At 37.1% G+C, this 22,209-nt stretch overlaps 1 protein-coding gene across 3 annotated transcripts in view; it reads right to left on the reverse strand.

Moving 5' to 3' along the window:
- LOC117403992 (death-associated protein kinase 1-like) overlaps window positions 1-21,966 on the reverse strand; it is a 59,797-nt gene extending 37,831 nt beyond the window's left edge. The window contains exons 1-2 of one of the 3 annotated variants that reach the window (XM_059006499.1): window positions 21,685-21,965; window positions 20,838-21,012 (exon numbers count right to left, since the gene is read on the reverse strand). In XM_059006499.1, the coding sequence (XP_058862482.1) occupies window positions 20,838-20,899 (62 nt within the window). In that variant the 5' untranslated portion in view covers window positions 20,900-21,012; window positions 21,685-21,965. Of the gene's footprint in view, window positions 1-20,837; window positions 21,013-21,684 lie in introns of all 3 variants that reach the window. The other 2 variants (XM_059006509.1, XM_059006507.1) reach the window with 2 other exon arrangements.
- Window positions 21,967-22,209: the final 243 nt, after the last annotated feature.

Here is a 22,209-nt window from a genome sequence, read left to right on the forward strand (position 1 = left end):
AGCTGTTAATTTTCTGATACCGCTTGAAAGAAATCAGTTGAATAAAAAGAAATGTCCTTACTTGTGACTAAGATGATACGATAAATTTGTACTACTGCCATGAAAGGAACGCACCGATGACCAAATGTTGCAAACTTTATTTCTTCATTGTGAAATACTGAGTATAGCTTCTGTTCTGCCCTTTTGCCAAGGTCTTTAGAAGCACTGTCCGCCATCTTTCAAGATTTATTTTTCGTGCACTGTTTTTTGATACTGCACTCAATTGATTATTTAATCAATTATTATTATTATTATTATTATTATTATTATTATTATTATTATTATCATCAAGCCCACAGGTGATTCATCAATTAAAACCCCTATAAATATAGTGGTGGATTTCATGTCTAATAATTAGTATAAGCAGTGTATGGTGGACATGAGGTTATGTACAGCCATTTGTGTGAGGGGAGGTTAGGCTACATACTTGACAAGCTCTTTTCCTAAACTGTTCCATTTCCTGATTATATTTAAACCCCCCTTCTCCTCCCCTCCCCCAAGATGAATAATTATAGAGAACAAACTCATTCCTTTCGGTCTCGGTTTTCTTTGTGGTTATAACATAGCTACTTAAGTGGTTCTTAACTAACAAACAACAAAAAAAAGGTACACATTTGCATCACTGAGAAATGAAGGGTAAGGTTTTGTCCAAAAAGAAATGTTTATAACAGCTGAATTCCACACAAACATACACGTAATGCAAGTACTACGGATCTTTTGATTAATCAAAGATCACTACTTGTTAGTACTGCTGACTATTGTATTGAGGTATATGGAAATAAGTAATTAGACAGTACCTCACAGTACTGCAGTCCACAGCACGCAACAGGGCTGACTGTGACGTACACCACCGAGTTACGGCATTTGCCTATTATCTCTCAGAAGGCAGAGACTAGGAGTAATTACAGGGCAGACACACACTAGGCTGACATGGGCTATATTTCAGGATGGGCCTTGTTAGGTTTATTTATACAAAATTATTTGAAAGTAGAAATACAAACAAATACATACAAACATTACTTTCATTGTTTTTTGCACAGTATTAAGTAGTGGTCTTATTCCCAGTAACTTCCAGGATTTTCATCATTATAAGTATTTTTAATATGGGCTCGTCTTCAACAGTAAGCCCTATGGGTAGTAACAGGAAAGGGTAATTGAGAGTTTCCACAATGAAGCACCAGTCAGCAGCAAGCACCTTGCTACTGTAACCGATATCTTCCCCTTAATAAGATGACATTCAAGCGTAACAAGCAGCAACCAGCCACACATCAAAACACTACAGCACAGTCTGAAATTCTGCCAGGTACTGTAAGACTGGAAATACAAATCCTCAGCTTTTAACTTTGTGTGGCCTGTCCTTGTTTCCTTTCTTAAATATAAGACTAAACAGCAGACTGGTGTGTAAGGGAGGACACACTAAACTGACTGTGTGAGAGTATATCTGAATTCAACTGGGATTAGAAATGTAAAATCATGTATTAAAAAAACAACAAAACACAGAGTAACTGATTTTCATAAAGCAATACTAACTGGAATATATTTTATTGGTTTGCTGTAGGGACAGAACTGATCTAGTGTATCATTCACATTAGAGAAGACTGTGGAGAACCAAGCATTTGAACCAGGGGGGGCTGAAAAAGAGCACGCTACGCATGCTTGTTATAATTGAGGATTTTTGGATGACCTCTTAAGCAGGGGTTCCCAAACTGTGGGCAACAGTCCCAAGGGGGCCATGGGGTGTATTTTATATGATGAAAAAAATGAAAAGATTCAAATGAAAAAAATTATTTAGACGTTCACTTACAGTGTTACAGGTTTAGAGATGTTTTGAATTTGTCATTTTTCCTAAGAAGTGCAGGTAGTGGGTCGCAGTGCCTAAGATAGCTGAACAGGCGGTGAAAAAAAAAAAAGGTTGTGACCCACCCCCCTCCCAGTAGTTCTCATATGGAATCACTGTACATACTACATAGGAACGCTACAGGAAGCATGGACATGCAATCATTCTGCCTGCAGTCAACAGCTCCGGAGACTTTCTAAAGTGTGTGTGGGGTGTGGGGGGCAAGATCCATGGGTGAGGGGGTTTGGGGGAAGCAACGGTTTTCAGGAATAAATAAATTATATTTTTAGCTAATATAAAAATGCACTTTTATTCCAACCACACATCAAGTGTAAAATAAATAACCAGATTACAAAATGAAACCATGGCATAATATTAGACCCACAGAGGCAGAAGTGTTTAAATCAACAGCAAGCCTGTCATTTGTGTCACTTGTGTTTCTGCTTCAAGATAGTCGTTTTGTGTGAATTAAGATTTAATTTTGCCATCAGCATCTAAAACTTGCATATAGTATCACTGCTGTCTACTTGTAACTCCTCTGATTTGTAAATTATGGCATGTTCCACTTTCAAGGGTATGTAGACATTTAAGAAACTCGTGTTACTGTCTGAAAACATTGAGTCTAACCTTTCACAGCCAACAGGATGCAGTTCTGGGAGCTGGAAGTACAGCACTTGCAAACAAACCGAGTTAGGGCTCTGGACTCTTGACCGGAGAGTCATGGGTTCAATCCCAGGTGGGGGACAATGCTGCTGTACCCTTGAGCAAGGTACTTTACCTAGATTGCTCCAGTAAAAAACCAACTGTATAAATTGGGAATTGTATGTAAAAAAAATAATGTAATTGTATACAAAAATTATGTGATATCTTGTAACAATTGTAAGTCGCCCTGGATAAGGGCGTCTGCTAAGAAATAATAGTATGTCTTTCATTTTCATAACGAAGCAGTTTAAAAATGTATGGGTCAAAATGACCCTCGTGACGGTTCTAGGTAGTTCGAAACTCTGGCAGTTCTAGTGTTAAGTCCCAAAACCAGAAAAAACATGTACTGAAAACAAAGAGGCAAAGCAAACTAAAGAAAAGAAAACAGCAACTTCAAAAGCCCTCAGGAGAAAGAAAACATGTAAAACCAGCTCTTTACACAATGCCTTGCCTTTCAACATGAAATCAACTGCTGACGGACACAATATGAAGGATGGCTTTCCAGTATAACCAGAACACTGATATTTCCGTCAGCAAGAAGGGTACATGATTCCTGGCTTATTGATGGTTCAATGACACATTTAATACTGTGTCCTTGGATTTAAAGGAAATCCAAAGAAGAAAAAACATCTGTTGTGAAAGAAAACGACTGTCCTTCTAAGCTTTGACCTTAATCCAAGAGAGAATCAATTTTTTGGGACTAGGAAGATCAACACAGAATGAATTCCCACACATACACCACAACTGGCCTCTTCCATAATAAATTATGTATTTTTAAAAATTCTCATTATCTTATTTTTAAAAAAACAAAATCAAACCTCCTAGTGGCAAAATAGCATTGTTATAATATGCAGAAACTTCAAAGTGAAGGTTTTCGCCATACATTACAAATTATGTGGTTATAAATAATAATAACACCTTTCATAGTGGACCACCATCATAAAGCGCTTTACAGAGGCAGGCTGTGAACTGTGTATTATATGCAGAGTCACTTACAATAGGACATCGATTTAACATCTCATCCGCAGGATGGAGCACAAGGATGTTAAGTGACTTGCTCAGGGTCACACAGTGAGTCAGTCTGTGGCAGAGGTGGGATTTGAAGCCCTGGACTTTAACCACAGGACCACACTGCCTCCTGAATGATTACGACAGACATTTCAAAGTAATTTGCGGTCTTAATACTAAATGGTTTTTGAATTATAAATTACAAGAATTCAAAAGGATCTGAAATGTATAGGATAGCTGATTCCAGGCTATTAGCTATGATATTTATCTAATAAGTGACATCAATGTAAATATCCTACAGCATGGGATGCATGGAGTAGTGGTATTCCAGCAATGGCAAAACAAATTAGAGAAATACTGTACCTAATAACCTGTAATCAACTATATCTATACCACAAGTATTTTAGGTGCATAACTGTAATTGGTTTATTATGTAGAAAGCTGTAATGATTAACTGTAACCTAGCAACCACTAAGGTTCATCTCATAGGTAGGCGGTAGTTGGGAAGTAGCGAGGGTCAAGCAATCCCAGTCAAACTAATCAAAGTTTAGATTCATTGCATTTTTTCTTTTAGTGTTTAAAATTAATAATGTTTAAAATAATTCTCATGGTGAGCTAGTCAGTGTTTGATGACGCGATTCTCATTCTTTTATTAGATGCAATTTGTAGATAAAGTTATTAAGCAACACCAGTGGTACCTGTACAACTTACTTAAATATCACTGAAATATATATCCCCGAATATACACTTCATCATTATTTCAGAAAAACGTATTACCATTTGTAGTGGCAAATCAATAAAAGGAAATGATTTTCCCTGGATCCAGTTCACATCATTTTTTCAAAGATGTTGTAACTTGGCCTAATTTTTGAAAAAACAAAACAAAAACAAAAACAAACATAATACTTGACAATGAAGTCAGCTGCACTAACTATATAATAAACGTGGCTATTAATAAGATGCCTAAGAATGACACCAATTAGTAATACAATGGACTGGGCCACACTAAATCACAAAGCAAATACAGAATACAGTGCTCAAAGTCTGACCTAACTCCTCCTTAACTACAATAATGAGTAAGTATATAGTACAGCACACAAAGTGAATATGAATAGTGAAATTACTATTAAACAATACAATGGTAATGATAATTATTATGGGTATTACCACCAGGTATAAACAAGTATGTGCGACAAATTATACACCTCCCTGCCACAGCTATACATACAAATGACAGCGATCAGCAACACGAACAAACAGATCACCAAGATCTAGATCCAACATATGCACATGACATTTTTTTTTTGTTTTGACATACACAGACAGATGGACAGACAAGCAGATATCCTCCAAACAGACTCGACTTAAATACTTAAATATGAACAAACAACATCTCCTGAGGTCAAGTGCCAAGGTTAAATACTGCACGTTGCAAAAACTCCTGAAATAAAACCATAGGGTCGATTACACAAACGTTACTCGAAGGGTTATGTTTGCTCAACCTAAAGCTATGCAAAGGAGAAGACCTTGAGAACAGGCATCCATCCATATCAATACTGTATTTCATTTATTTTTTATTTCTGGGCTTGCTCCATTGTGAGTTAAAACAGTACAGCACCAATAAAACATTAGCAATACCCTTAAATCTAGTTCCACACTTGAGAGATTTGGAAACTTGCAAGCGTAAAATTAGGTGTTGCATGGTAGTTTTTGTATTTTGTTCATTTCTCCTTTTCTTTTTGTAAATCTCATGAATTGGCATTTCCTGGATAGTTTAAGTATAGGCTGTGCATTGTTTTTTGCAAATCAGTTAATAAAAATGCTCATTCATCACTAATAATGTAGAAATGACCTTTATTAAATGATGAAGAAATCCAATGGGCGACAGCAGTTTTTCACACTTGTATGCAAAACAAGCAAGGCTAGAGTACACAGTATATTTTATTCTAGTGGTCTGCACTTTAGAAAGAGTTAAAGATCACTAACCAAAAGTTCATAACAAACAGCATTCGCTATTGGATACCCTTGAACAATGTTTTGCCCGAGCAAACAAATGGGGAATGATCAACCTATTTCCAAGTGTTACAGAAAAAAAAGTGAAATGTAAGGTTAACACAACACTTTCTGAAAGTTAGTTAAAACATACTCCAATATGTAAAGTGTTAAACCTCTTTGTAGGTTGTTTATGTATAAACTGTGAAATTCAATTATGGATAAAAACATTATTATTATTATTATTATTATTTATTTCTTAGCAGACGCCCTTATCCAGGGCGACTTACAATTGTTACAAGATATCACATTAAACATTATTTCACATTATACAGATATCACATTATTTTACATACAATTACCCATTTATACAGTTGGGTTTTTACTGGAGCAATCTAGGTAAAGTACCTTGCTCAAGGGTACAACAGCAGTGTCCCCCACTGGGGATTGAACCCACAACCCTCCGGTCAAGAGTCCAGAGCCCTAACCACTGCTCCACACTGCTGCCCGTAAAAACATACTGGTGCATACGTATTGCACCAGTATGTTTCTAAAAACATACTGGTGCATACGTATTGTTGACTAGGTTGCTGTGCAAATGGCAGAGTTACAGCAACAACTTCAAAAGATTGTGAAGGCGTGCTACAAGAATAAGACTTAAAAGGTGTAGAAAATCTTGAAAGATTATTTTACTACATGTTACTATTAATTAGTTGGTTACCTACTTTACATCCCGAGTGTCTGTTTGGTTTCAGTTATATTTGATGTTTACTCACTACACTAACACCAGCTGAGTGTCTGTCTGCTCAGTGTAAAGATAGAGAGACAAGATGCAGAGAGCTGGGCAGGATGGCAGGTGTTGCAATCCCCCTAGACCCTGCCAGTACTGTATTGAGGACTGCATGGTTTAGGTGAATCCTTAACAAGTGTCAACAACAAACTCTTAAACAGTAAATCGTTATTGGCTTAAACAATCAAAATCCTCAGAGCTGTATCCTGTATTACCAGGCCATCTAAATTCTATTCTGAGAAATCATCACCTAACTGTATTTGATTTTACATTAGCGTAACTAAACCATGAAAACATCTGCCACTACCGTGACTGCCTGAATAGAAAATGAATTTCCTTTGCAATGCTGTGCACCTGCACTGAACGCATTACACTCGGTTTGAAACATGTGGTGAATCCAGGGTAATCCAAATGGGATATGTGTTGTCTGCAGTAAAGTGAACAAATATACCCTCCCTTCAAAAGATGTAATTCTGGAAACATTCATTAAAAATTAAAAACTACTCTTTTTGTAAGCTACAGTACACATCCCTTGTGTACAACTTCTTTCTGGCAGGATGCTGTGGCGACAGAAGTTTTACAATCATCAGCTATCGTAAACAGGCTAACCTTGATGCAGTCAAGTCTCAATTACAAATTCAAGTTTTCAGTGCTCATCCATGCAGTGAAATATTAATGCTCTTGCTTGTGCTGTGCTGAGCTAGACAGCAGGAATAAATCAGCATATGTTCTGTACAGACACACTAAATAGTGCTTTGCTGATCTTTGGGTAGGGGGTTGGGGGGGGGGGGGGGGGGGGGTAGGGGGGCGGGAGCTATTACTGTGGTGACGACTCATGAACTACCTAAACAGCCTTAACCACACCTCACCACAAATTTATACCACCAATTGGGACAAATGTAATAAATGTACACAATAGATCACTACGGTATTAGGGATGGGAATTTTAAACTTCTAAAACGCCAAAGAAATGGTTAAACGAAGAATATGCTAGAGGTATAAATCATTCACGTGACGAATTTCAATGTATTAATTTGTAGTAAGGCTTGTATTCCTGGCAAACAGCCTGTAAACACATTGTGCCCAATGAAGAAAACTGACTGTATATAGCTTGCTCTTTGGAGTTTCAAAATGAACTGTTATATAAATGATTATTTAACAATATTCAATAACGTTAAAAAATTAAAAAAACAAAACGATTAGTGATGTTAAATGCAATATATCCCCTTCTGTTGACAAATTACACAGATAAGACTTTTTTTTTTTTTTTTAAACTGCACAACACTGGTAGTAAATATGAAGTTTTGTGATTTTTGCCTATTTATGTTTGTATGGTTACCATAAGTATTTGGCCCTTTAGAGCAAGAAAAGCTTTGAGCAAGTATAAAATGTTCTAGTTTTTGTAAAGCACTTTTTGAAACAAGCACAAAATTTGACAGTTATCTTGCCAATCTGAAGTTTTCAATTTAGAATACGTGAGGTGGTAATCCTTAATTTTGAAAATGATAATTGGGCATGTTATATTCTATGCATTGCAAGAGGGGTTAAAGTTCATGTCATGTTTATGAGTCTAGTACCACTGTAATCCTCACAACCTAGAGTTTCAGAATATATAATTTTCCAGCTTCCTTTGATACATTATGTGCAGAGTCAGAAAAAAACAGAAAAGGCAAAAAAATAAATTAATTAAAAATATATATATTATATGAATATATAGTTTTCCTGTGTTTCCTTTAAAGACTTGTGAGAAATTTGACTTTGAAATGACTCATTTAGAAAAACCTCTAGCACGGAGCGTTCCAAAAGCCCTAGCAGCGAAAGGGTTAAACGTTCATAAAAAAAAATGTACCAAAAGCACATCCCTATACGGTATATCATTTAATCTGATGTGACTGATGGCTGCTGTGGAGATCGGAAACACAGTAGACCTACAAATCAAGAATACCTCAAATCAACACTACTGTACCTTTACTATCAATATAAGGAATGCAATAATATAGAATCTGTTTTTTTAAAAGGTTAAAAACTAGCTTCAGGTTGTTTGTCTTTTATGATAGCCTGGCAATGCAGCCACAGCAGGCTCTTATTATTTATTCATGTTATTCAATACATTTATATATGGCTTTTTAGCTCACTGCAGCATCAAACTGGTGTTGCTGCAAAAAGAGATGAAAGACTGGCCAAGGATCTAGGAAGTATAAATAAGTAATAAATATTTGAATGTGGTGCTCTGATAGCCTTGGTAGAGTGTGCACTTGTTTTGTTGCAGGCATCCTTGCTTACGTCACACTTACTGTACATTTTATTTATATCTTGAGGTGTTGGGCCTTCCTTAATATCCAAATCCAGTTCACGGGACCTTTTCTGGATTTCAGGCCCCTGATTAGTTTATGAAGACTATCTGCAGAACCACTTGGCCAAATGTGGTTAAACTTCGTATGGACACAGATTTCAGAATGTACAGAAATCCTCATTCCTGTAAATGAAGCTCATTTCATACATCGATACATTTGACACCTGTATTATTTATATGAGCAGCCCATTCTACCCTTAAAACTACAAGAGTGGGGCTCCCGAGTGGCGCATCCAGTAAAAGCACTCGCTAGAGTGCAGGATGCGCTCTATAGCCTGGACGTCGCCGGTTCGAGTCCAGGCTATTCCACAGCCGACCGTGGACGGGAGCTCCCAGGGGGCGGCGCTCAATTGGCCGAGCGTCACCCGGGAGGAGGGAGGGTTAGGTTGGCCAGGGTGTCCTGGGCTCACTGCGCAGCAGCGACCCCTGTAGTCTGGCCGGGCGCCTGCGGGCTTGCCTGTAAGCTGCCCAGAGCTGCGTTGCCCTCAGACTCTGTAGCTCTGAGGCGGCTGCATGGTGAGTTCGCAGTGTGTAAAGAAGCGGGCGGCTGAGGGCACACGCTTCGGAGGACAGCGTGTGTTCATCTTCGCCCCTCCCGAGTCAGCGAAGGGGTGGTAGCGGTGAGCTGAGCCTAAAAAATAATTGGGCATTTCAAATTGGGGAGAAAATAATAAAAAAAAAACTAATTGGCAATGACTAAATTTAAAAAAAAAAAAAAAAGAAAAAAAAAACTACAAGAGCTAAATCTATATATCTATCTACATATACACACACACACACACACACACCCCATGACTTATACCATTTTCACACAGAAATGCAGCTACTGTCTGTAACGAGTGTGTAAAATACCCTTTTGCACAGCATGAAATTGCACAATCTATGCCGGTGTAATACCGTCATAACCCTTTCACACAGCCAAAGAGATCGCGCGAGTACAACTTTCAGACCTGTCAATCAACAGACTGTTCTCGTGCAATCTGAAACACTGACAAGACCTAACACATGCACGTAGCGCTTAATTTGTAAAGAAAGAGGTGCCGGGGCACAAGTAATGACAATAATACCGACCCTAAGAAGCACATATTCAAAATCATAACATGTTTATTTGAAGGAGTATTGTACGTACTTGTGTTAGATGTTTACAATCATGTATTCTACATCATATACAAAGTAGTAGTGCGTGCAGAGAAATTAATTCAAGGCAACCAGGACAAATAATTAAATAAAAAAGGCTGTATACATGTTTTGTTATGGTTTTGCATTTAAGTGGTTTAAAAAACAAACAAATTAAAAGACATTCAGAGGACTCTTGAAGGAGGACATTGATGAAAAAATGCACCCCAATACGAACATTGGTTTGACCCCCGGTCTGCACTATTATCAGCGATGTGTATGCAACAGAAGCCGCTGGCAGATTACAAAAACGATTAATTAAATTTAGGCTAGGTAGTTGTTAACTTAGTATGTTTTTTATTCTCTTAATATCTATTAATTAAATTATATTTATTGAAAAAGGCAAGAGAACCATATCGTTATTTTTTATTGTTTTGGTTTAATATAATATAGCAGGCTAATGTTCCTATTGAAATAGGCTACAATATTTTTTTTTCATTAAAAAGTTGTTGTCGTTCTTTGTTGAAATTAATGTTCAGCTTTCATATTTTGTTGTGTACTACTCATTTAATCAAACCAAGTAATGTAAGAAGTTGCTTGTATCGTTCATGACGTTTTTCAAATCAAGTAAGCTTATTCGTGTATAAAAAAAACAACAGAGTTGCAGCCAGTGTCATTAAAGTAGGCTAAACGTGGCAGCGGACTATCTCTTTAGCCCAGAGGTTCAGGAGCTGTGCCCCGGCACAAATTAAGCACTGCATGCACGCCCCTTACCTACCTACGCTATAGTGATGTTAGCATGTTGACTTTGAAACCACGCCCACTATAGCGCTTCAGTGGCAGTATAGCCTTTCACACAGGCAGTTATGACGGTTCAGTGTCGTCTCTGAACCACCTCGCGAGGTGGTTGAGACGTCATAAAATATGACGGTTCTGTGGCGGTATAAGCAATTCACACAGACCTGCAAGCCGCTTCAGTGGCGGTTCTGAAGCGTCATAACTCCTCTGTGTGAAACCTCCTTTGTTTGAATAAACCAGATCAATTATTCTATGCGAGTCATTGTTTCTTTACTGTGATTCAGTGCAACTTTCTCCCACAGAATGCTCGCTCCAGGGCAATCCAAACCCAGTGGTATGTGCCACCCAAACAGAAAAAAAAAATATATCTCCCTCATTTCACAATCAGTGTAACCAAGGTAACGGTATCATCTGCAAACACAAACATCTTCCAAACAACACATTTGGGTAAATAATGATGTGCTGCAAACATACAAGTTTCACAAGCTTAACAGAAAATACTTCAAATTGACCAGCTCATTTCTTCATGAAGTCATTATGTACAGTGACATACATGCATGGGGATACAAACGTGTGAACTGCACTTAAAATGTAAAAGCTACCTCGTAGGATATACTATCTGTATGTATGTAGACTACCCATTGAACATAGAAAAAAGTCAGAGAAATACAGACATCAAACTGTATGAAATGAATTGCAAAGTCCCCCAAATTGCCAATTCCAGTTTATTGCTGCCTACTACTAATGATATATTGTGCTCTTCAGTAATAATAAACCAATGCTGTCTGGTTGCATAAATATTGTAAATATATTCATAATTTAGTAACATTAATACAAGTTTACAATAACAATAAAAATGTCTGTCAAAAGCACAACAGTATTTAAATGGACTGTGCTGTACTTCCTACCAAGCGCATGGGTGTGGAGCTGCTGCTTCTGTTTGAAGGTGGGATCACCTCCTCTTTGCTCCTACAGTAAAGGCAACAACCTGGCCATTTAAATCAATGCAATGGTGGGGGGTTGCGTTTCAGAAAGGTTTTGCTTTCATATTGTTTTGCCTCTTTATTAACATTTCCTTACAGGGATACTTATAAATTCTGCAAGTATGTAAGTACATCCTTAACCATGACTGTATACCAAAGTAGGATAATATCATTTAACAGTAGATCGCCAAGACCAAGGAGTCTTTTCAGAAGCAGGCCCAGTGGTTGAAGCTGGGAGCCTTAGAAAGTACTGCAAATAATGATCTTAAGCAGAAACAATAATACAGAAATAAACTAGAGCACACATGGGACATTAAACAGGTAAGAAAGTACATATTTGAAGGTTGAGTATTTTTTTTCTGTAATAATAGTTCTACTGGTTCTTGTCATACAGCCTTGCACCACAAGGCCCCTTACCCCCTATCTGCAAGGGGCTGTATGTTAAGAACAATTGGTAGCAGATGAAATATGGGATTTCTCTTTTTTATATATGGACACCAGCTAAATGATCTATGATGGTCGAGCCATAAAATGCACTTTGCATGACTGTACTGAATGTGCATAGACAGCAATGCTATAAAGCACAGATACACAGGGTGAACAATTGTTTCCTGCATAACAGTCATACCACACTGCAAAGATAATTAATGCTTCTGCTCGCCACAGCTAATAATCCCAAAGCAATCAATAATGAAGCTGCTCTTTAACATTTAAACTGGGATCATAAACTAGTTTCAAAACAATAATCTAGGAGAGGATTATAGATGACTCAACCGAGTCTTTTTCCATATTTATATTTATGACTTTTGAGATGGAACAAATGCATGAAGGGAGATCATAGATAAGTATACAGTATATTTACATGACACATTTTACATAGAAACAAAACAACGAGAGCAGGTGCCAGCCAGTCACAAGAACAGCTTTGCTGTTCACCCATCCATACAGAAACAAACATTAAACAAGTACCGGTAGGCTCACCTAAAAAGCTCTCGGGCCAAGCCATGAAAATGCTATGTTTGTAACACTGATATTGTGATGTTTCTGTGAACAGACCAGTTCTGGCTAACTAGTAGTCTGAAAGAGGTCTTATTCATATAATATGAAGGGAGTGCAAATGTTAACATATACACTACATGTAGTATACTGTCAAGTTCATATTAACATTTCCATGGGATTTACAGACTTGTCACATGACCTGGTATTACATGCTTGGGCCCCTTGGCATTCAACCGCAAGATATTCAGTTTCATTATTCATATTCATTTTTTGCCCAATAATTCATTTTTTGTTGTTGTTCTGGTAACATAAAACTGAGATAAAGGTTCCAGGTCCACCAAACCCCACAATTCTTAAACCAACAAGTAAAATGAAGTTTGTGCTGCCCTTTAAAGGTCTTTAAACTTCCAGGACGATTAAAAGCCTTACTATTGTACTGCGACACATTCATAGTGCTCCATCGGTCTTACTTTGTGTTTGTATAGCAGATGCAAACATTTTAGCACAAGCTTAATTACTTAACTGTAATGTTTGAATCATAAATCAATCACAAAGCTTACATTTAAAACCCATTTACAGAAAAATACACACCTCACACATAAATTTTAGGAAATGTCTATGAAATCTACAGCTGAGACAGTATCGACACAAATGATTTGCAGCTAAAGGTGGTGATTTTATGTCCCATTTTTCTTCACTTTGACTCCTTACTTATATATTGGTATCCTTGAATAGATAATCCTTTCCAAATGCAAATCATTTAATGAGCAACACATCTCACAAGTAGAATGGTACCCAGAAATGTTCTCCTTCATCTAGGAAAGGGGATGGGGAGTTTGTTGCCGGATAACTTCAATAAGACTATTTGCTAACTAAATATCTTGGTATCAATGAATAGATAACGGTCTCCTCTTTAAAAATATGATAAGGATTTTAATGATCAAGTCATCTCACAAGGTCAGTAGTACCCTAAATATGACACTGTAGCAGGGCAGAAGAGCCCTGCGGGTACACAGGGGGCAAGGCAAAGCCCTGATAGAAATGTATTATTTTGGGGTGTGTTTAAAATGATTTGTTGTATTGGATTATGTTATTAATGTATTGTATAGTTTAATTATGGTTTAGCAGTGGCAATGTTTGGCGCTCGTCTCTGCCAGACCACATCGTGAGAATGCGTGGTCGACAGCTAATGTTATGGACAAATTGGCTGTCACCCACGCAGATTAAAAGACTCATGCAGAATGTGACCATCTCCAGACTGATTAATTTATTGCTAATCTGGAGATGGCCACGTGTATTAAAATCCGGCAGGTTTTGCTGGTCGTGTTGGGTGTTCAGTGTGGAGAACGCCGGGAGAACGAAACAGAAAGTAAAAAGAATACAATTGCTTGCTTTGTTTTGTGAACCCTTTTTATTCTTGCTCTGTGAGCAGTGGTTTCTGTATATCCCTTTTGTTTATTTTTTTAATTACTAAAAAATAACTACGAGCACCAGCGCTTCAACCCCTGCTTCAACGGTGTGTCCGTGTCAACTTCCTGGTCTAGAGACATCACCATTCGGACTGTCCTGTCACAGATACATTTACTACCAATGCTGAATGACTGGTGGAGCATTTGTTCTCTATTTTACCCAAAAAAACCATTGGTGGTGACTGCCAAGAGTAATACAATAATAAATGTAGTGTTGTCCCTGGCAGTCGTTAGCCAGAAACCTATTTTTGAGGGTATAATGAAGAGAAAATGTCATTCTGCATTGGTAGTAGTTGGTGGTTTTGAAGTTTCCATTGTTGTATATCTGAGGTTTGGCATAATGGTAAACCCTTTTTTATTGTTTTATATATATATGTATATATCCATCCCTTTACACTTGTAGTTCCACATTTGCTACACCATTTCTACATGTATTTAGTACAAAATTTTATGACTCGGCTGTTAAACACTTAAGCATTATTGTCCTTCACAGTGGTCATTACCTGCTAGATAATTGACCGTGGTGACAGTTAGGTGTTCTGAGCTTGAAGAACAAAAGGTGAACCAGTGATAATCAATCAATCAATCAATATTTATTTTATATAGCGCCTTTCATGGTGGGCCACCATCACAAAGCGCTTTACAAGATAATGAGGAACAATGCATAATACATTAAATACAAGCAGTCACATTTTTTTTTTTTTTTTTAAATGCATTAAATACAAGGCTAGGATGTGAATTCTAAGCATTGTGGATGTGTAAGTCATGCAGAATCATGGCTGTAACTAGCTATGAGGACACCGAGGTCGTGACCTCTGTTGTTTTTTTGCATCATCAATGCTGATGCTCATGTAAAAATTCTGGTAAAGTACAAAAGACTCCTTAATTTTCTCTGCTGGTTTGCCGTGTAACACAGATTTGGAGGTTGAATAGTAAATACCAAGCAGTCATATAAATTCTGCCAGCTATAGCTTGAAACCTAAGTTTGACCTCGGTAGAATGTCAGCTCTGGTTATGACGCTGTGCAGAATCATATGAATAAGATGGAGTGAAAGACCTGAAATAGCAATTTAGACAACAGCTAATAACAGATATCAGGCTTGAAGAGCATTGAAAGCAAAAGAGTACAAGTGGGTCTTGAGAATTGAATTGAAGCGAGCGACTGTGGGGGCTACATGCACTAAAGCTGGGAGAGAGTTCTAGAGTCGGGGCCATGAAGCTAAAATAGCATGCTTAATAAAATGGATTTTAAAACCTTGGTTAGGGCAATTCTAAATTGGTAATCAACTTCTTCCATGACATCCTTGATCAATCATCTATAACATATTAATTACCAATGTTACTTATGATTAATACAGTATTGTGTTTTAAGACCTCTGGAAGTGCAGAGAGACAGTGTGAGCAGAGATACTGTTTATCTATGCTTCCAGAAACATGACCCTGGAAATGTCAGGAAATGGAAAAACTGCAATGTAAATTTCAGCAGCTATGCAAACAATGATGAAGGCACTAGCCAAAATATATAAATACCTAAATGACTAAAAACTTTAGAAACCTGAAGAAATAATAATAAAACAAAAACATTTTAAAATCATTCTCGATAAAATAGTCAGAAGGGTTAAGTGGTCATTACCAAAAGGAATGGAAAGTATTTTAATAATTGTTCTGCCGAATGAGTTGATCTGCTGTAAGAATCACACACAGCAAATAGCTGAATTCAAGAATGACATTCATTGCATTGCATGCATTTGATGGTACTGTCACCAAGCAACACTGTTAGCATTTGTTACCAAGATTTCAACTGCTCTATTTTACTTCTAAAATGCAGGTTTGTTTATTAAAATGTAGGTTACAATTCATTTAAAACAAAGTTACTTTGTGGAAAATTAAATCTGGAAACTTGTGGTACCAAACCAACATTATTCAATAACTGACCTTGAAACGCCTAAATGACACTGACCTTTGTGGTGTTGTATAATTCTAAATGATCAACACAAAGATTTTAAAACTAATGACGGTCAAATAAAAGTTGTCACACTTGGGATCTAACCCTGAAATATACATATATATACGTACTATATATTTTCAATCAAATATTTTTATAATCTACTTATCAATTAAATTTTATTTGCCATGTTCTTGGTCAGGGCAATGGGAGAGAAAAAAAAAACACAGTACTTACTGTTTGCACTATTTCATTGCTGTAAAAACTACATTTTTATATATGCTTGTCCAAGCTCTTTAACATGCAAGCAGAGATGTAATAATGCATTCTAGTCAAATCCTGGTTGCCTTAGAAAACCTTTTTTGCAGCCTAGCATACAGATACATACTACAGAACAAATATGTATCCTTAGCTGAACTTAAAACCAGCATTGAGGGACAATACGACTAGTGTTTCCTCATTCTTTGCAGTGTAGTGAATGAGTTTGAGTTTTTTTCTTAACAACCTAGTAAAAGTGCTTTTATTTTGCATAGTAAAAAAGAAAATAATGCTTCATACAGCAATTCTGCTTAAAAAATGGTCAAGATGTATCCTGTTTCCATATTCATAAAGTCAGTTTCCCTCACACTCCACCATGTTTTTGGAAACACAACTGATGTGAATAAGTGCACCTGATGTATTGTGCCACCCAGAAAATGATAATGATTTCTCATACATTACCCTGACAATCCAACCCTCAATGTATACAATGCTTTGTATCAATTTGGAAGAGCCTTAACCCTTTGAGTAGTACAAACTGCTCTCTGTGTCCCAGGGAGTACGAGCGTACTGGTACGTTCTGCAACTTTAAACTTGAATTGCTGAGCCTACAAAACCCTAATCCAATGTGAATCTGCCATTTCATATTATAAATAAATAGTCCCACTTCTCCCAGAGATATTTTCTATAATTGCTTTAATTGCGTATTTACATTTTTTAAAATTTATTTATTTATTTTTAAAGAACCGCCTACGGTTGGCTTTTTGTCACCTTTTGCTTATGCAAACTATCAACAGATGCAGCAGAGACGGGCAAATGATCTGCCTAACGGTATAAAATAAATTACGTATATAATTTCAAAAGAACAAATTATAACCCTAAAAAGAACAACCCCTCTCCACGTATATTTCTATAAAAAGTATGATCTATTCAGACAGCCAATGGAGAGCCTTAACTACTTCTGGCAACAAATAATGTTGCCATAACACTGATGGAAGCATAAGACAAAACATTATTATTATTATTTTTTCTTATGTTTTTACATCAACATTTATGATGTATGCTTGTGTTGTTATGGATTTGAATAATAATGCTCCCCCGTCATGTTTAAATTATATGTTTAGAGTTATCACGTTATACTGTATTTATTAGACAAATTACTTTTGCTCATCACAAGATGTGAAAGGTATAGTTCTACTACCACCTTGTTATATTTGTATCCAACAAATACAAAACTTAAAACAATGACTTTAATAAATGCATATTCTATATTCATTGCCTATTCAGGCATTTGAGATACTTTTAACTGAAAACAGAACTTTACACAATTCTGTGAAAGCAAACACTGAGAGACGTATTCAAGAGACCTACTTCATTTAGACTATAGACAGCCTTGGCAAGAGGCTTTTCCAGTAATGAATAACAGTTATCAAGTATGCTTTTTCCAGAGGCTGTGAGCATAGCAGTGTGATTGAAAAGGTCTAGGAGTTTAACCCTGGGCTGCAGTGCGATAGACAGTGGCTGAGATTTTTACAGAATTGATTCAAAATGAATGTAAAAAAGCATGCTTTGCGTACATAAGCAATGGAATTCCAAGGGATGTGGATTAAACCTCCTATTTAAAGCACAAGAGCCAGGGTACCAAGGTTCACGTTAAAAAATACACTGGTTTATCTTGGTTATCTTAAACCAAGATTTTATGATTTTGAGCCACATTTTGAAAGCCAATTATCTGAGAGGAATTATACAATAGTAACGGTACAGTGTAAATCCAGCAAGAAACAAAATAACAGGATTAGTGATTAAACTATTGTAGCCATCAGTAACCAGGCAATATTAATTAAAACTGGATGTGCAATAAGAAACTTCACTAGATCTGCTTCACTAGATCTGTGATTAATATAAAACAAATGAACAATCTTCTGTAGAGAATGGAAGATGGGATTTGTCTTGCATGCCTACATTCCCATTAGACTTGGGGAAGTATAATTAATTGTACTAAAAAGATTGCTTAATGATTGACAGTGTAAAGAGAGGGATAATATGAACTTGGTACAAATTACAGCTTTCATCCTACGTGATGTATAAAAAGTACTTCAACAAGCACTACAATATACCTGTTTGTGAATCTGAAAGCAACCTACACACAGATTTCAGATGGAGGCCTGGGAGATTTAGAGATTCTTTCAGTGTCAAATCACTAATTGTAATAATGTCATAAAACAAAAAAAAACAAACAAAAAAAAAGGCATGCCTTCTAAATATGGTTATTTGAGAGTATGTAAACCAAAACCAAAAAAAAGCAATCATTGTTAGTTAAAAGCGACTATATATAAAACTGACCAATATCTCTGTGAAATCGGCAGCAGCAGGCCTAAATGTTCTGGTAAAGTGGAGGCACAGTGCCTTCAGGTTATAATAGCACAAAACTTTACTGTAAATATATAAATCACCGCTATTTATAACATCTGTCTATATACCATCATATTAAATCTACACATCTTAAAGATTAATACTGGCTCATACTTTCCCAACCTGGTCCTTCCAGAATGCCATGTCCTTATTGGTCAGAACTGTTTTGACAGGGCCTAATGTCTCTGAATAAGTGCATGTGGTGTGCTAAGAATGATTATTGAGTATAGTAAAATCAGTACCATTCTCATTGCTCTCTCAACCCTTATACCATTGGACTGTCAACACTATGTCCTACAAATAAGGCATTCAGATGGGCAACCAAAATATATGCAGGCCAACATGGAAGTGTTGGTTCACAGATGTTCCAAAGTTAACAGTAATGGAAAAATAATAAGGAAGGCTGTGTAAAAGGTAAACGTATAAGGGGATTGTTACCATTTACTACATCAGAAAGCTTGATTCATGAGGAACTATCAGTATCAATAATGGGAAATTTTGCTTCAAAGCACCTACTGAAGTCATGTAAACAAACTATCTTTTAAAAGGTCATACCTTGTTCATTATTAAATCATGAGAACAAAATTGTGAAAGACCTGTTGTAGTGCGATACCATTACTCCCACAAGTCATAAAAATCATTCTGCATAGATAAGTAAAAAGAAAAAAGCCACATTAAAATAACTTCATTTCATTTGTCATGGTAAATATACCTCTGAAAGTATTAGGAGAAACTAGACCAGAATCTGTTTACAGGCATTTAGGTAACAACTGTAATTGTCTGATTCTAGACTTTACAGTAGGGCTGCAACGAAGGGTTCATTTTGACCTTCATTACCGACGAAAGGTTCGAACCTTCAATGGTACTAATTTGCATAATTTCCTGGCGACGTCACCTTAGCTACTTGTTTATATTTGATTAAAAATCCTATTTCACAGGTAATCCACATAAATGGAATAAAACCACACTGAATAATCTGTTTTTATGTTAAGTAACTTAGAGAAAAGTGCAGTCCAACAATAAACTATATGAGTTAAGGAGAAAAGCTCCAATATACTGATAGTCATTTGAAATGATGGGCGAGTACAGAGCTTACGCCATCATTGTCACTCAATAAGAAACCATCCCCCATTTGACATTTTGGCAGTTGTCTTGCTCCCATGCTTCGAATATGTGACTGGCCCACAAATCGTCTGTCCTCTGACTGTGGAAATGCAGGGAGAGACACCATCTACATTGCTAGATGATAATGAGAACTCCACGGCTATCAGTGAAGACAGAATACATAAGAGCGATCACCCAGACTGGTGGGTGTCCTCAGAACTCTGACTGTGGAACTGCAGGGAGAGACACCACCTACATCGCTAGATGATAACAAGAACTCCACAGCTATCAGTGAAACACGAAAGCAGAATACCTTGTTCGTTATTAAGAGCAATCACCCAGGATATCATAAAAAAGGCATGCAAACAGCATCAAGATGTTTATAACACATTGTTACAGTACCTCCCATTGAGACATCGGACATGCAGGACCCACTCTAGCGGTGCTGCTTTAGAACAGGTTACACTGCTGTACATTCATACATTCACTGTATTCATGTACTGTATAATGCTTGGGTACTGTGATTTCAGAGAAACAGTGACTATTTCAAAGTTTCTTTTTTTTATCTAACTGAACGGGTCACACACCTAGATTATAATGTAATGCACTACCTTGTTCCCTTTTTCACCTATGAATACACTGCACTTTTTTTAACTATTGACAAATACTTTTATTTTCTTGTCACACCAATTACCTTAATGGGACATAATTTCTATTTTCACTGTTGTCAACTATATGTGACACATGAGGTAAGTTATCCAAACGCAGTGCATTTCATGAAATTGTGGCAATCTAAGTTTGTCATCAGTATAATGTCCCTTCTTATGTTCAGCTCGATCTATCAGTCGCTTTCAGTTTGAGGGACCAGCCTTCTATTAAGCCTGAAGAAAATCCACTTTACTCTGTACCTTCACAGTGAATATACCACAGTATTCATTCTTCATATAATCGTATTCAAAGCACACACGTCCTGACAACTTGTTATTAACATAAACCCTGCATACAAATTAATAAACTCCCCAAACCACGTACCTGCCGAGCTCCTCGCCAATTTCATAATAGTCTTCAACATTCTCTTGATTAAATACAGTCATGTTGGGAGCCGCTTTGCCAGTTCTTGGTTTCCCAGATCAACAGCTCCCAGTTTCAACAGCCCACCTCTATCTCCCTCTCGATGTGTTTTAACTGAATCCCACGCATATTTAATCTGTGAAGGGAAGAGGTGTGCACAGTGTGTTTAATACAAACACATTATGCAGGTGCTTTACAGAATAATAATAATAAAAAACATTTAATGAAGGTCATTTGAAACGATTTACTATGGATTTGTAATGTCAGAAGACACACCGCTACGCCTAAAAATAAGATAATCGTGCTTTCTCAGTCTCTAACACAACTGGGCAGCACCCAGCCCCCATCTATCTCTCCTCCAGTGTAAACCAATACTAGGCGGTTCGGTCTATAACAAAGCTCACTTCTTGTAATATTTTCAATCATGTCGCTCGCTATCCGGTACAGAATGTCTGTTTGCCATCTATTTGTAAACATCATTAACCCAGACCAGGAAGCAAGCATTCCACAATAAAGCTTGCAGTTGCCTGGAGAGCAAAGACGTGAGAGAAAGAGTATTCTCTATAGCTCTAATAAAAAAAAAAAGACTGAGCAGAATATTCACCCCTTTCGAAATAAATTCAAAAAGCATCAACTGAAATTCCTCCGAGTCGGCAGACTGATACCAGCAAAATTAATATTTGCAAAAGCAACATGACAAATAAACAGCATACAGATATTACAATAACTCTGCGCCGGCATTATCACTACCTTTTATTTTATGTTCAGAACAACCCAACATCGGTAGATCAGACCAAAAAAAGAGTACCTTTGTTTGTTCCCAAACGCGGTGATTTTCCAGGTAAGGCGGAGTTGCCTAGAAGCCAGGGTTTCAATGTGTATTATTTTAAGAAGACATTTAAAAAAAAATTAAAAAAAACAAACCCAATATTGCAGGAAATGGGAGGGTTGTAACAATGTCTGTGTAAGTGTTGTGGCGTTCTAACTGCTTGTGTTCAATGTAATCTTACACACAGTCCTGCTGGATAGTGTGTTTTGGGCACAAGGCGGCAGCACAGTGCGGTTACCCAGGAGAAATGCACAGTCAGCCAGCCAATAAGAGAGCTCTCGCTTAAACGTCAGGAGAGGCAAGCCAGAGCGAGTTCTCTGGAAACCTCCCACTCTGGGATTTCAGGTGAGTTAGCGATACAATGTCCAGTGTGGCACGGGGGTTCACTGAGGAAATGGGAAGTTAGGTTGGCAGCGGTTTTAATAATGGAGAATTGTTTCCGTATTTCCCTTTGCTACTTGTTTTTACATAAACATGTATATTTGCACAAAACTCTAAATGCAT

The sequence above is a fragment of the Acipenser ruthenus genome, chromosome 1 (genome assembly GCF_902713425.1).
Source record: "Acipenser ruthenus chromosome 1, fAciRut3.2 maternal haplotype, whole genome shotgun sequence".
NCBI classification, from domain to species: Eukaryota; Metazoa; Chordata; class Actinopteri; order Acipenseriformes; family Acipenseridae; genus Acipenser; species Acipenser ruthenus.